General features: G+C 44.1%; 1 protein-coding gene across 3 annotated transcripts in view; it reads left to right on the plus strand.

Annotated features, from left to right (window-relative positions):
* Positions 1–12,250: 12,250 nt before the first annotated feature.
* UBASH3A (ubiquitin associated and SH3 domain containing A) overlaps positions 12,251–15,882 on the plus strand; it is a 37,526-nt gene continuing 33,894 nt past the window's right edge. For 2 of the 3 annotated variants that reach the window (XR_006270520.1, XM_043474483.1), the window contains exons 1-2: positions 12,254–12,524; positions 14,695–14,748. Coding sequence is in view for 2 of the 3 variants with exons in the window: in XM_043474483.1 (XP_043330418.1) it covers positions 12,412–12,524; positions 14,695–14,748 (167 nt within the window). In the remaining variant the exon portion in view is untranslated. Of the gene's footprint in view, positions 12,525–14,694; positions 14,749–15,882 lie in introns of all 3 variants that reach the window. The other variant, XM_043474484.1, reaches the window with a different exon arrangement.

Genomic DNA, 15,882 nt, shown 5'->3' on the forward strand with positions numbered 1-15,882 from the left:
TATAAACATGGATATATAGATCACACATTTTTATTTTCTGTTTACTTATAACATTTGAAATTCAAAAGGGAACTACTAAGCCTCTTAAACTCTATCTTCGTGCCATTTCTTGAAGTTATGAGAAAATCTAAGCAAGAGGTAAAAACGTTAAAAATGTTTATTTCATTTCCATTGCAAGAGTAGCTTCAAAGTGTATCTTAGAAACTAATCAATTCACACTCAACATTTTTTACTTTGATGCTTGCTGATACATGCTGCTTGCCATCAGCTTATGGCAAATTCCACAGCCCAACTTTAGAACAAACATAAGAATCAACAGCAAAATGCTTTCTGAAACAGGGAACATAGGTAAGGGAGTCCCTTCCCAACAGGTCATTGTTGGGAGGTTTCCACTGAGAAATGTTGAGAAGTCAACTTTTAGAATCATCTTCTCTCCACCCACCCACTTCACTCACCATTTCTGGAGCCGCCATCTTTCAAAGCACAAATAGCTTCCTTTTTCATTATAAATGCAAGCGTGATGGTAAGCAGGCCGCCAACAGCTTAGTCCAACCGGGAAATATTTCCACCGAGTCACTCAGCCTTGTCGACTCAGTCATCGCAGCAAATGGCAAGATCGCAGGCCTCTGTGTAACCCTACCTGGCAGCGACTATCAGGTAGCCACTGGGGGTTGACTGCAGAGACCAGGAGGGGAAAGTGTGGCTCACTTTTAATTAGTAAGTGAGCAACCTTTTCAGACACTTTTCATCCTAGAGGCTTTGGGTCACAGGCACCCCTTTTATTTAAAAGAACTGAGAGGTCCTGCCCGATGCCGAGCAAGCTCACCCAGGGGACAGGGAGATGCTTTGGTGGGTACTTCTACCCCCTGCATGCCTGAGTCTAGGTTTAGACTTGCAGCCACTCTGCAGACAAAAGACGAGGGACCTGCGCTCAGCACTGTGCAGAGACACTTTCTGGCTCTGTTCTGCAGGGGCCTCTGCCTCCCAAGAGGCCCCTGCATACAATACAGCTCCACTATGTGTAACCAGGAGAGCAAAGAGCCCTGCTGCTGTGGGCCGGGAACTAGGAGCCCCTTTGGAAGGCTGGGGAGAATGTGAGCTAGATGGAAATCAGGCATTCATTGATTTAGCAAATATTCACAGGCCATCTGCCATGGGCCAGCCATCTAGACGCAGAGCAGATGGCAAAGAGGTCAAAGGACTCACCTGTGGTTTCAGGTGAAGACAAATACTGGGAAGAGATGAGGCTGGGAGAGGCTTAGAGAATCGTGGGACACGGTGGTAGAAGAAGGCCTCCAGGAAGAAGTGACATTTTAGCAGAGCCCTTGATGACGTGATGAAGTGGGTCTTATGAGCTCGATACTGACCAGGATTCTTGACCTCCCTAATCAATAGAAATAGATAAGAGGCGAGATGAGAAATTCAGGCAAGGCTTTATAGGAGCTCCTGTGGCCCCAGGAAGGAGCAAGAACAAGGAAGTTTCTCTTGATTGCTCCTTGAGGAGGCTTGAGCAGGTTCCTTATACAGGTTGAAGGTGGAAGTGGGTCCAGTGGTCAGGCCGGAGGGGTGGCTTAGGTGGTTTGCCCACCCCTTTGGTCACATTGAGGGCAGGGGGCATGGGCAGTACCCTGCTTTTGCTCCCAGCTCTTCAGAAGTGGCAGTTGGGTGGTTTTGTTTTGGTCTTGTATTTTTTGTATCTTGTCCAGAATTTGTCCCCATTGTGCACGCACGCAGTTGTTTTTAGCCCCTTATACCTTCTTTGTATTGTGTTGCTTGAGGAGATATCTGTCCAGGAGCAAGCACCGCAGTAACGGTCTCAGATCCCAGCAAAGAGGGGAGGGGCTCCAAGCACGGGAGCATCAATGCCAAAGGCCCAGTGGAGGGAGTGAGCTAGTGGTGCTGGAGAAACTCAGGGAAGCCTCTGTGCCTGGAGAGGCTAATAGGCAGGTAAGGGCTTGGGCCCCTGGAAGGACTCTGGTTTGGTGTCTGTGTGAGGGACAGGTTGGAGGAGCTGAGCAGGGTTAGGTGGGGATCTACCCATGTGTGTAGGGTCAGGAGTGGGTGTAGAGAGCCAGGAGGAGGCTACTGAAAACCTGGGTCCCTGCAGCCACGACCAGGTGCTGATGGTGCAGGTGGAGATCAAGGCTGGATTTGGGGTTGATCTTTTTAATATCATGTTTATTTATTTATGCATTTATTTGTGGCTGTACTGGGTCTTCGTTGCCACACAGGTCTTTTCTCTAGCTGTGGCGAGTGGAGGTTATTCTTCGTTGCGGTGTGTGGGGTTCTTGTTGCAGTGGCTTGGGCTTCAGTAGTTGTGGCATGTGGGCTCAAAAGTTGCAGTTCTCAGGCTTCAAAGTACAGGCTCATAGTTGTGGCTCACTTTCATTCTTTCTTAACTATCATCTCCAGTCCCTGAAGAAATGAAATGAGAAGTGAAAGTGTTAGTCAGTCAGTCATGTCTGACTCTGTGCAACCCCATGGACTGTAGCCCACTAGTCTCCTCTGTCCATGGAATTCTCCAGGCAAGAATACTGGAGTGAGTTGCATTCCCTTCACCAGGGGATCTTCCTGACCCTGCGACCAAACCCAGGTCTCCCAAATTGCAGGCAGATTCTTCACCATCTGAGCCACCAGGGAAGCCTCCTTGAAGGAATATTTGCTCTTAAAGACAACGACAGGAAACTTAGAACCTCATCCTTCCTTTGCTTTTACCCAGATGTCGTGGGCACTGCTCCCAAGTGCAGTTCAATCCTTGGAGGACAGAGTCCAGAATGTACTTTTGGGTGTCCAGCACAATGATGAGTGTATGATGGGGCTCCATGTATACGAGCTGATTATAAACTAAGGTGGATGAACAATACTGAGTAGACATGCAGGAAACAAAAGCAATCACAAGGTCGTATTAACATGTGTTCACATGTTGGCACATGTGTCAGATGAGGTCAAAGATTGAGACAATTCACCAAGGGGGTATTAGGAAAAGAACCCATGGAGGTAGCTGGACTTCTACCACCATGAAGTAGCCTTTCAGAAAGGTAACTTACAATTCAATTTCATCAAGCTCACGATAAATGTTAAGAAAACAGAAATCAGCATACCTAGGGCTGGCATCTGGTATTTACCAAGCCGATGTCTTCAGAGGTCTTGGTTTGGAGGTGTGAGAAGGGCCATCCTCCCCCGAGGGCTCCCCCCAGGCTCTGTGAAGCTGTGGGAACCACCTGCAGACAGCCGGAGTTACAGGTGTGGTCTGTTGATTCCTTTAGTGAGTGAAGGGAGGGGTCAGTCACAGTAGAGACCATCAGTCAGGAAACTCAGTCTTCCCACAGCTGGCCTTTGAAGATAGCTTTTCATTCTAAGAAAAGTGAGTTAACCTCGATAAGGCATTTCCTGGTATACGGAAGTAAGTTTTTTTAAAAAATTAAAAAGATATATATTTTAGTGTTATAATCATCATTGCTCCAAAAGTGGTTCACTCTTAGAAGAGAAAAATGTGTTTGAGTAGAAGCTGTATTTCAGAGTCCAAAACTGCCTTTTTCCGTTTGGGTAGCAAGCTTTGTCTCTTTTCAGATGTTCAAATGTAAGATTTGCAATTCATTTTATTTTGAAGTGATTTCGTCTTTTGATGTCCTCAAGGGAAGAAGATAATACTTTAAAATATAATTCTCACATTTCATACTTAAAGGTGAAATATGAAAGCCTTTTCCCCTGAGATGGAAAACAATATAAGGAGATTCACTATATATAGACATATATTATATGTATTCAATATTTCATATGCGAGCCAGGGCAATAAAACCAGAAGGAGGAGGAGGGAGAGGGAAGGAGGAAGAAGAAAGAATAAGGAAAAAAGATGAAAGAAGAGAAGAAAAAAGAAAGGAATAATGGGAGGAAGTTTTGAAAGAGAGAAGGAAAGAAGTAAGCAAGGGATGGAGAATTTTTAAAAGAAAATATGTACTGGCTAATAAAAAGAAATAAAGCTATTATTCATTAATAGACAAAACTATTCTGCACATAGAATACCTTTAAAATTCTAAAGATAAACTATTGGAATTAACAAATTATTCAAGCAAGACTGGTGAATATAATTTAAATATAAAATAATGTGAAACCAATAGTATTTTGATCTCTGAGCAACAGAATCAGAACATGAAATTTCAAAAAGATATAATTTACAGTGCATCAATAATAATCAAATATCTAAGAATAATTGAATCGATATCGCAAAATGTGAAAATTAAGAGGGAAACCTCACTGAAATGGAATTGAGAGGCCAGAAGGGGGAGCTCTCGCAGACATACAGGTAGAAATGCCAGTTTCAGGACGAACTATCAATAACAGACCCCAACAGAAGAATCATCAAGAGGAAAGAATTACCAGTAATGAGGCCCCAGCAGGAAAAGATGCACACTGCACCTTCTTCAAGGAATTGACCAACTCGGTAACTCAGCCAATGAGAAACCATCATCACCTTGAACTCTCACTTTTCTCCAATGGACTTAGTTCAAAATAAGCCCTCCCAACCTCCTCTTTTTTAGCTATAAAGTAATGTTCCTTTCCTTTATTTACTGGACTTGTCCATGATTTTTACTTTGATTTGCTTGTCCCAAATTGCAATTCTTTGTTATTCTCAAATGAACCCATTTTTGCTGTAAAGTAACTGACTTGTATTTTCTTAAGATCAACAATCTGGACACAGAAATTATGTAACAATTGGAAGTGCCTGGAACTTTGGCAGCTCACATAAGATGGTCAAATTCCTTGAAAAACAATTCGAGAAAACAGAAGAAGACTAGTCCTATACCATTTAAATAAATTAAATCTACAGTTTAAAGTGAAAGTGAAAGCATTAGTCACTCAGCTGTGTTCGAATCTTTGCAACCCCATGGACTGCAACCCACCAGGCTCCTCTGTTTATGGGGATTCTCCAGGCAAGAATACTGGAGTAGGTGGCCATGCCCCTCTCCAGGGGATCTTCCCCACCCAGGGATCGAACTCAGGTCCCCTGCATTGCAGGCAGATACTTTACCATCTGAGCCACTTCACCCAAAAGAGGTGAAGGCTCTGATGACTTCGCTGATAAATTTTTTCAAGTAATTTAAGAAAGAAACTGTATCAACCTTACAAAAACTCAAGAACTTGGAAAGCGATAGCACCTACCAACTTATTTATGAGAGCAGAATAACACTGACCCTTAGGGTGACCAACTGACCCCTCAACTTCCTGGGACTGAGGGGGTTTCCAAGGATAGGAACTTTTCATGCTAAGACCAAGAAATTCACAGGTCAATCAGAATGAGTTGATCACTCTACTGACAAAACCTGACAAGAAATTACAAGAAAACAACTGGACACGCTAACTTACAATTATTGGTGCAAAAATTTTAAGCAAAGCATTAACAAATTGATTCCAGCAAGCCAGGTGGTGCTAGTGTTAGAGAACCTGCGTGCTGATGTAGGAGGCATAAGAGAAATGGGTTTGATCCCTGGGTCAGGAAGATTCCCTGGAGGAGGAAATGGCAAGCCACTCCGGTATTCTTGCTGGAAGAATCCCATGGAAAGAGGAGCCTGGCAGGCTAGTCCATGGGGCCGCAAAGAGTCGGACACAACTGAGCATGCACACCAATATATATAAAGGGTAACACATTATGGCCAAGGAGGTTTTCTCTTTGGAAAATAAGATCCATTTAACATTCAAGAGTCCATTGGTATCAAACTCTCTAAGGCCAGGTTTTCTTCATATACTTCAACCAGAACAACAAATATTGATGTTGATTTGAATGCAGAAGCAGAAGTGACAATTCAGGTGTCTTCTAATGTTAAGTTGGATACTAAAGAGATTTGCAAAAATGTAAAACATGCCAATCTTATTAGTAATTTTTTTGTTTTGTAAAATATAGTTTTCTGTCACCAAAATATGATATTTACATTAAGATATAATGGTTTATTTTTGTTATTTTTAAATGGATTAATAAAATTATTTTAATTTGTAGGTTTTTAAAAAAGTCAATTGGTATAATTATCGAATAAAGAAGGAAAACAATATGATCACCATAATAGATGCAGAAAAAGCATAAGATAAAATTTAATATCTATTAGTGACATTTTAACACACTCCAGTAAACCAGGAGTGAAAAGGAATTTCTTTTATTTGATAAAGACTGCCTACCAAAAAGTCACTTTTATGGAGGTCTTTGCCAGACAATATGGCAAAAAGAGGAAATAAAGTTCATAAATATTAAATAAATGAAGTTTATAAATATTAAAAAGTGAGGGGGAAACAGTCCTTATTTGAGGATTACATAATTGTGTACATATGAAATTCAAGAGAATCTACAAAATATTAGAATTTATGTGACTTTTGTCAGATTACTGGATGTGATGTCAGTACACATAAATCAATCATGTTTTTATACACAGGCAACAAACAAATGTAAGTAGAAATTATTTTTAAACAACAGTACCAAAAACAAGCAACGCGGAGGAATGAACCTAATGACAGAAGCATAAAGCCCTGAAAACTGCAAAGCATTATTAAGAGAAATTAAATAGACAGATATATCATATTTATAGAATGAAAGACTCGGTATTGTTGAAATTGATCTACAGAGTCAGCAAAACCTCAAACAAAATCCCAGCAGGATTTGTTTTCTGTTTTTTTGGTGGAAATTGGCACACTGCTTTTTATTGTCCTTTGGATTCCTTTTCTTTCCTTTTTTAAAATCAATTTTATTGAGGTTTAGTTTACACACTATAAAATGCATTCATCCTAAGTGTTAGTTCAGTCATTCTAAGTGTTTAGTTCATATCTATGTGCCTATATAGTCATCACCAAATCGGGAAATAGAATATTTCCGTTACCCTGCAAAGCCCCTAGATATACTAGTTTTGGTCAACCACTTAATCTACTTTCTGTTTCTATAGATTAGTTTTATCATTTTTAGGATTTCATTTAAATAAAATCATATAGCATGATTTTGTCTCTGGCTTTTTTTAAACCAACATAATGTTCTTTTAAATTCATCCATGATATTGCATGAATCTACAGTGTGTTCCTTATTATAGATAAATGTCATCCCATTGATTGAGCACACCATAATTTGTGTATCCATTCACTAGTTGATGGACATGTGAATTTTTTCCGGTTTGGGTCTCCTATGAATAAAGCCATCACGGAGGTCCAGGTACAAGTTTTAGTGGACACACATCTTTATTTCTCCCTGGAAGATTGCTAGGAATGACTTGGTCATATAGCAAATGTATGTTTAACTCAAGAAACTCAAATGTCAAAATGTTGGACAATTTTGCATTCCCACCAACACCATATGAGAGTTCCAATTATTCCACAGCCTTGCCAAAACTTGGTACTGTCTGTCTTTTCAAATTTAGCTCTTCTAGTAGGTGTATTTGGGCTTCCCTCAGATTGTAAAGAATCTGCCTGCAATGTGGGAGACTTGGGTTCAATCCCTGGGTTGGGAAGATCCCTTGGAGGAGGGCGTGGCAATCCACTCCAGTATTCTTGCCTGGAAAATCACCATGGACAGAGGAGCCTGGCGGCCCACAGTCTATAGGGATACAAAGAGTCAGACGTGACTGAGCGACTAAGCACAGCACAGTAAGTGTATTCGGCATCACATTGTGGTTTTAATTTTCATTTCCCTGATGACTAATGATATTGAATAGCTTTCGCATCCTCAATAGCCATTTCTGTATCTTCTTCTGTTAAGTGTTCATTTAGATCTTTTGCCTGTTTCTAAACTGGATTTTTTTGTTTTCTTATTATTGATAAAAGTGTATATATATATATATATATATATATATATGTATATATATATATAAGAGTGGGACACAACCGAGCGACTAACACTTTCATTTTTGGGCTTCCCTGGTGACTTGATGGTAAAGAATCTGCCTGCAATGCTGGAGACCCAGGTTTGGTTCCTGGGTTGGGAAGACCCCCTGGAGAAATGAATGGCAACCCACTCCAGTATCCTTGCCTGGAGAATCCCATGGACAGAGGAACCTGGCAGGCTACAGCTCATGGGATTGCAGAGTGGGACACGACTGAATGACTAACATTACTATACCCACAGTATACAATTACAGTATACAAAATACATATACAATTATATTATATTATATTATATTATATTCTGGATTTAAGTCCTTTGTCAGGCGTGTATATGATGATATCCTATCCCTGTCTGTGCATCGCCTTTTTATTTTCCTTATGATGTCTTTTAAAGAGTAAATGTTTTCCATTTTGAAGCCAAATTTATCAATTTTCTGCTTGTAAGATTCATGCTTTTTATGTACTAAGAAAACTTGGCAATCTCCAACATAGCAAAGATTTCTTTTTTCTTTTAGAAGTTCCACAGTTTTAGCTTTTACATTTAGGTCCATGATACATTTTGAGTTAATTTGGGGACATGATGTGAAGAAAGTGTTGAGATTCATACATACTTTCTCCATACTGAAATGCAGTTTACAGCACTATTTGTTGAAAGCATTATCCTCTTCCCTATGAATTACATCAGCTTCCCTGGAGGCTTAGACTGTAAAAAGCTCGCCTGCCAACGTGGGAGACCCCGGTTCGATCCCTGGGTCAGGAAGATCCCCTGGAGAAGGGAATGGCAACCCACTCCAGTGTTCTTGCCTGGAGAATCTCATGGACAGAGGAGCCTGGCGGGCTACAGTCCATGGGGTCGCAAAGCACTGGGCACGATTGAGTGACTAACACTTTATGAATTACATTGGCCTCTTTGTTGAGAACTTTCTGTACCTTCCAATGGCTCACTACAGCAACTTGACTTTTAAATTTATATGAAAAATCAAAGGGTGTAGAGCAGCAAGACAATCTTGAAGGAGGAGACAATGTCAGAGGGTTCAGTACTACAGTAATTAAAATAGTGTAATGTGGACACAAAATTGAACAAATCAAATAATAAAGCGTAATAGAGTCAGAAACAGGCTGATACTTATTCAATCAACTGACTTACAGTAAACATTCTACTGCAATTCACTGGGCAAAGGATCCTCCTTTCAATGAAGAAAAACGTGGGGAAATAAATGAACTTTCACTTCTACCTCCCACCATATATAAAATTAACTTAAATGGATAGTAGAGCTTAATATGAATTGTAAGCTTGGTAAAGTGCCAAGAAGAAAACATAGGAGACTATCTACATCCATGTTGTATTAACAGTGATTTATTCAACAGGATGTAGAAAATCCTAACAATAAGAGAAAAGATTGCTAAATTAATTAAATGTTGTTCCTCCCAAAGACATTACTAAGAGATGTTTAAAAAGCAAACCACAGCTTGGAAGAAGTTATTGCATGTGTTCAGTCACTTCAGTCATGTCCAACTCTTTGTGACCCCATGGACTGTAGCCCGCCAGACTCCTCTGTCCATGGGGATTCTCCAGGCAAGAATACTGGAGTGAGTTGCCATGCTCTCAACCAGGGGATCTTCCTGACCCAGGGACCGAACCTAAGTCTCCTGCGTCTCCCACATTGCAGTAGGAGTCTTTACCCACTGAGCTGGAAGGCCAGAAAAAGTTATTCAGTTCAGTTCAGTTGCTCAGTCGTGTCTGACTCTTTGTGACCCCACGGACTGCAGCACGCCAGGCTTCCCTGTCCTTCACCATCTCCTGAAGTTTGCTCAAACTCATGTCCATTGAGTCAGTGATACCATCCAACCCTCTCATTTCCTGTTATCCCCTTCTCCTCCTGCCTTCAATCTTTCCCAGAATCAGGGTCTTTTCTAATGAGTTGGTTCTTCACATCAGGTGGCCAGAGTATTGGAGCTTCAGCTTCAGCGTCAGTCCTTCCAATGAATATTCAGGGATGATTTCCTTTAGGATTGACTGGTTTGATCTCCTTGCAGTCCAAGGGACTCTCAAGAGACCTCTCTAACACCACAGTTCAAAAGCATCAATTCTTTAGCCTCAGACTTCTTTATGGTCCAACTCTCACACCCATACATGACTACTGGAAAAACCATAGTTTTGACTAGACACCGCTTAGTTGGCAAAGTATTGTCTCTGCTTTTTATATGCTGTCTAAGTAGGTCATAGCTTTTCTTCCAAGAAGCAAGTGTCTTTTAATTTCTTGGCTGCAGTCACCATCTGCAGTGAATTTGGAGCCCAAGAAAATAAAGTCTGTCACTGTTTCCACTGTACCCCATCTATTTACCATGAAGTGATGGGACCAGATGTCATGATCTTCGTTTTTTGAATGTTGAGTTTTCAGCCAGCTTTTTCACTCTCCTCTTTCACTTTCATAAGAGGCTTTTTAGTTCCTCATCACTTTCTGCCATAAGGGTGGTGTCATCTGCATGTCTGAGGTTATTGATATTTCTCTGGGCAATCTTGATTCCAGCTTGTGCTTCATCCAGCCCAGCATTTCACATGATGTACTCTGCATACAAGTTAAATAAGCAGGGTGATAATAGACAGCCTTGATGTACTCCTTTCCCAATTTGGAACCAGTCTGTTGTTCCATGTCCAGTTCTAACGGTTGCTTCTTGACTTGCATACAGATTTCTTAGAAGGCTGGTCAGGTGGTCTGGTATTGCCATCTCTCTAAGAGTTTTCCACAATTTGTTGTGATCCACAGAGTCAAAGACTAGCATAATCACTGAAGCAGAAGTAGATGCTTTATACATGCACACACTACTACGTATACCATAGATGACTAATGAGAAACTACTGCTCAGCTCAGGGAACTCTACTCACTGCTCTGTGTTGACCTAAGTGGGAAGGAAGTCCAAGAAAGAGGGGATGTACCTACACATATTGATGATTACTGTACCACAGAAACAGAGCATTATAAACAATGATACTCGAATAAAAAATCTTTTAAAAATGATAAAACACTAAAAATTAATTAAAAATAAAATAATAAATGAAGTCATCCAACAAAAGATTCCTCTCCAGAGTTTCCACAAATGGATAAGAAAGCCCAAACAACCCAATTGAAAAATGGCGGACTGCTAGAAGAGGCCCTTCCCCTAAGAGGAAGTCCAGATGGCCAATAACCCATCTCAAGGTGCTCATGTCATTGCCCTCTGGGGAAATGCAAATTTAGAACCACAGTGAGATACCACGGCACACCCCCAGATTGGCTGCATGACTGATAACATCAAGTGTGGGCAGGAGTTTCAATCCGCTGCTGCCGAGGGAGCGAGCTGGTACGACTGCTGAGTGAAATTGCTTGGCAGTGTCTGATGGAGGAGGCACATGTCCTGTGATCACACAGTCCCACCCTGAGACAGGTGCCTAACAGAAATGCATGCCTTGGGTGCTCAAAGAAATATACCAAGAATGTCTGAAGCGGCAAAATTGAAAGGCACCCAAATGTACATCAACTGGGAACTAGAGAAATAAAGCACGGTGCCTTTATCTGATGGTACACTATACAACAATACAGTGAAATACGGTTACTCTCAACATGGATAAATTTCATGCTCGTGATTTTGGGCAAAAGGAACCAGACATGGAAGAGAACATACTATACAGTTCTGTTTCTGTCAGGTTCAAAGATGAGTAAAATGAATATACAAGTGAGAGCAACAGCTACCTTTTAGTGGGAGAGGGAGGAGAAAACGAGGAGGCTGGGGGTGAGGCACTGGGGCCCGGGGGGCTTCCAAGGTTCTGATGATGTTTAGAACAGAGGATCTCAACTTTGGCACTGGACCCTTCTTTGCTGTCGTGTAGGCTGCAGCATTCCTGGCCTCCCTTGACTAGGCACCGTTAGCAAACACTCCCTCATCTGGTTGTGACAATCAAAATGTCTCCCAACAATAGCAGTGGTCCCAGGGAATGGGGGCCAAAATTCCCAGGTCAAGGACCTCTGTTTTACTGCTGGTCCTGGAGGATTGGGGAGGTCAGTTGACTAGGAAAACGCAAGGAACTGTAACGTAGGATTCATCAGCTTTTCTGCATGCGTGTTAAACTTTATAAAGTTTTTACAGAAAAGAAGTCAATGAACAACTAAAAGAGCCAAAAATTTTAGAACTATGAGGGACAACAGATACAGTGTAGTTTAATGTCTTCTACAGATAGGGAAACTAAGATCCAGGTGGCTCACGGTTCTGCCAACCCAGTAGAGAACCCCACCCCGGATTCTCTTCCCCGAGCCTCCCTCCCCACCCATGCCAGGCAGACTCCTCCCAAGTGCAACCCAAGTCAGAACCAAGGCCGATCCCATGACTTCCTGACCCCAAACCCCACTGTGGAAGAGGCTTGGTGGACCCTGCACCCATACTCTGCAAAGAGAACTCTGAAAAGCAGTATCTCATGCAAACAGGATATTAGCTTTGTCAGAAAGATCAGAAAGGGCTTGAGGTTTTCTTCTCAGCCTCAGCCTCTCAGCTTTATCTGCTCGCCTCAGTCTGTAGCAGGAAGCGATGGCAGGGGGCGAGACCCAGCTCTATGCCAAGGTCTTCAACAAACTCAAGTGCCGCAGCACCCCCTCCCTCCTGGACCCCCTCCTGGGCATGGGCTTCCCGGCGCACACCGCGTAAGTACCGCTCGGCCTGGCCCGGCTCCCCGGACCCCAAGCTGACCCTGCTGTGGCCACAGAACTGCGGGCGGCTCAGAGCCCTGACTTCCTGTCAAGGCGTGCACCCTGCAGGCCCGGGATTCATCTCAAAATGAGGCCTTTTCTGCTTTTATAAATGACACGAGCTTTGCCTTTTAAAGACAAACTCTGCTGTCTGGTAATGGTGGGATCCTGAAGTTTGTGAAATTGGAACCAGGGTTTGGAGATGCCTAGCTGTACCCCCTCTGTGGGCAGTTTGGATAATCACAGATGGCTTTTGAGACTCGTTTTGAAAGGCCCTAAGTCGGTCGGGGGCGGTCTCTGATGCTGGGAGCTGTTGAAATACACAGGAATGTTACTTTTAAATGTGCAGAGAAACCCCTTGTGGGTAAGGCATCTTGACTGTGTGATAATGGACTGAAATGGTTAAGAAACCCCCAGAGCAGGGAGGATGTGATCTTAGGAGAAGGGCCACACAGAGACAACTTCACCCTGAGTATCCCCGCCAGAGAGGGAAGGTGAAGGTGTTGGTCACAACACCATGGACTATAGCCTGCCAGGCTCCTCTGTCCATGGAACTATCCAGGCAAGAATACTGGAGTGGGTTGCCATGCCCTCCTGCAGGGAAGGATCCCCCTCAGAATGACGAGCTTTGACCCTGACAGGAGTGGCGGCTTCCACGTTGTTCTTAGATCTGGTCCTTTTCGCGCCTGTATTCACGTGGAAAATACATCAGAAGTCCCCTTAGATGACTGTGGATGTGGGAGGGGTCAAACTTGCCTTAAACAGACAACAAACCCCTGCCCAACTGCGCGGAATGACTGAGGCTGGACCCCTTTTCTCCCCAACCCAAATCAAGACTTTGTTTTCACATCACATTCATAGTAAACCCGGGGCGTGTGAGACAGGAACAGGATCAGGCATGTGCGGGTGCATGCCGTAGGCTGGACACCATCCTGGGCTCCGTCCATCAGGTGCAGACGAGGACATAGAAGAAACAAAGGGAAGTTTAGTGGAGGGGCAGGGCTGGAACCCCAGTCCCGGTGCCTGTAAAATTCACACTTTATTATGTGACTGAAGTTGCCGTTGGACGCATACTGAAAATTCCTTCCAATTTTAGGACTTACCTGATGGTCCAGTGGTTAAGGCATCATACTTCCAATGCAAGGGGTGTGGGTTCAGTTCCTGGTTGGGGAGCTAAGATCTCATGTGCTGCAAGGTGTGACCAAAATAAACCCTATTCCTTCCAGTTTAAACATTCGCTATGTGTTGGAGGTGGAGAAACATGTTTTAAATGTCTCCCTGGGGTGGGTGGGAGCACCCCGGTAAGTCTCCTGCTAACCTCTCCAGGTGGCCTCAGCCCCACCAGCATCCTCTGAAATAGCCCCACTGGGCAGTGGCCATCTCAGGTTCCTGGCGATATCCAGGCTAACTTTGAGGATGAATTGCCTTCATCAAACTTCATTCTGTCTAGTTTGGGCCCCTTCGGCTACACTCAATTCACTGTACACACATCCCAGTTTCAAGGATGAGCAAGACACAGTTAAGCCCAGGGAGCTCGCAGATGGTTGGACAGGCAGACGGGCAGCACAAGTCCGTTGAGATGAGGGCAAGGTGACCATGTGTCCGGTGGGGAAGCACAGGAGAGCTGCACGGGCACCCTCTTGAGCACTTCAGGGCGGGCTTCCTGGAGGAAGCACACCTGGGCCAAGCCTGGATGACCCTGTGCCATTTCCCCTCGGGAAATGTCAGGGAGTCACGTGTACAAGCCAGGAACATGGCCCTGCACGGACGCCTTGAAGATCTGAGAGTGCATGGGGGAGGGTCAGGGAGGTGGGATTCAGGCATGGGTGAACCTCAGGACACGAACCCTTGGTCTCCATGCCAGGGACTGGGGGTGGGGGCCAGGGAAGGGAGATCATGGGTAGGAGTGGAGAGATGCAAGCAGTCTGTGTTTCCAAAGCCACAGTGATGCTGCAACAGAGGGTGGAGGCCTGGGCACTGCATCCCGCTCTGAGGTCTCAACATCCAGCCCCCTGGGGTCCCTCCTGAAGCTCCGGTGCGTTGTAGAGACACACCCCCAACCCCAGCCTTTTCCAAAGAATGAAAGTTAGCATTCTGAGAACTCCTTGTGCTCTGCCTCCCGCAGGCTCAAGGCATTGGCAGCCACTGGAAGGAAGACGGCAGAGGAGGCGTCAAACTGGTGAGTGGGGGGCCTGCATGTGTTGTAGGGTCTCTGCAGGGGAGCTGGGAGGTCCCCAGGATCCCCTGGGCAGGCGGGCACCTCCATGCAGCCCATGGTGCCCAGGGAAAGCAGTAAAAAGCCCCCAGCTAGAACGGAAAACAAAAGAGAGAAAACTTTGAACAACGCTTTCTTAAGATTTCTTAAAATTCTCATCTGATCCCAATGTGACTGTCAATGAAGAAAAACATTCATGTGGTTTATTGAATAAACAAGAAAGAGACTTTTTTGCTGATGTGAAATCAAGGTCGCCACTCTCCACCTCTGATGGAGGGAGAACTGGCAGGTGGTGGTGAAAGCCCCCAGGCCTTGGCACGTTGCACCTTAAGGGTGCCAGGTGCAAGGGAGCTCAGGGTTCCAGGCAGCCCTGCCAGCCTCCGGCTCTGCGGCTCTGCCAGCCGCCCACTGCTACAAGCCTTGCTCTCCTGCCCCAGGAATCAAAGAGGACACCCTGTTCTCTAAAACTTGGGCCCGCCCTCATGTGCCGTGATGCCATCATTCTGTCCCGCAGTGGGAAGTCCCCTCGTGCTCCACCCTGGAATAGCTGCAGAAAATCAAACAGAAACCCCAGGTCCCACTAGCTGGGGGGCCGTCCCCAGAGCAGGATGGTGAACACCAGGGGCTCAGCGTGTCTTCAGCAGGAACCCCCTCCTCCTCCAAAAACTCTAGGCCAAGGGCAAAAATGCAACCCCTGTAGAGGAAAAAAGGAAACACCCAGGACTCTCTGGACTAGGCTGACTTTATTTTATTTTATTTGAATTGTCTATTTCTTTTCTTTTTTTATTTATCTTAATTGGAGGCTAATTTAATATTGTGGTGGTTTTTGCCATACATTGACATGAATCAGCCATGGGTATACATGTATTCCCCATCCTGACCCATCCTCCCACCTCCCTCCCCATCCCATCCCTCAGGGTCATCCCAGTGCATCAGCTTTGACAACCCTGTCTCATGCATCAAACCTGGACTGGTGATCTGTTTCACAAATGATAATATACATGTTTCAATGCTAGTCTCTCAGATCATCCCACCCTTGCCTTCTCCCACAGAGTCCAAAAGTCTGTTCTTTACATCTGTGTCTCTTTTGCTGTCTCA

Source organism: Cervus canadensis, chromosome 7, assembly GCF_019320065.1.
Source record: "Cervus canadensis isolate Bull #8, Minnesota chromosome 7, ASM1932006v1, whole genome shotgun sequence".
NCBI classification, from domain to species: Eukaryota; Metazoa; Chordata; class Mammalia; order Artiodactyla; family Cervidae; genus Cervus; species Cervus canadensis.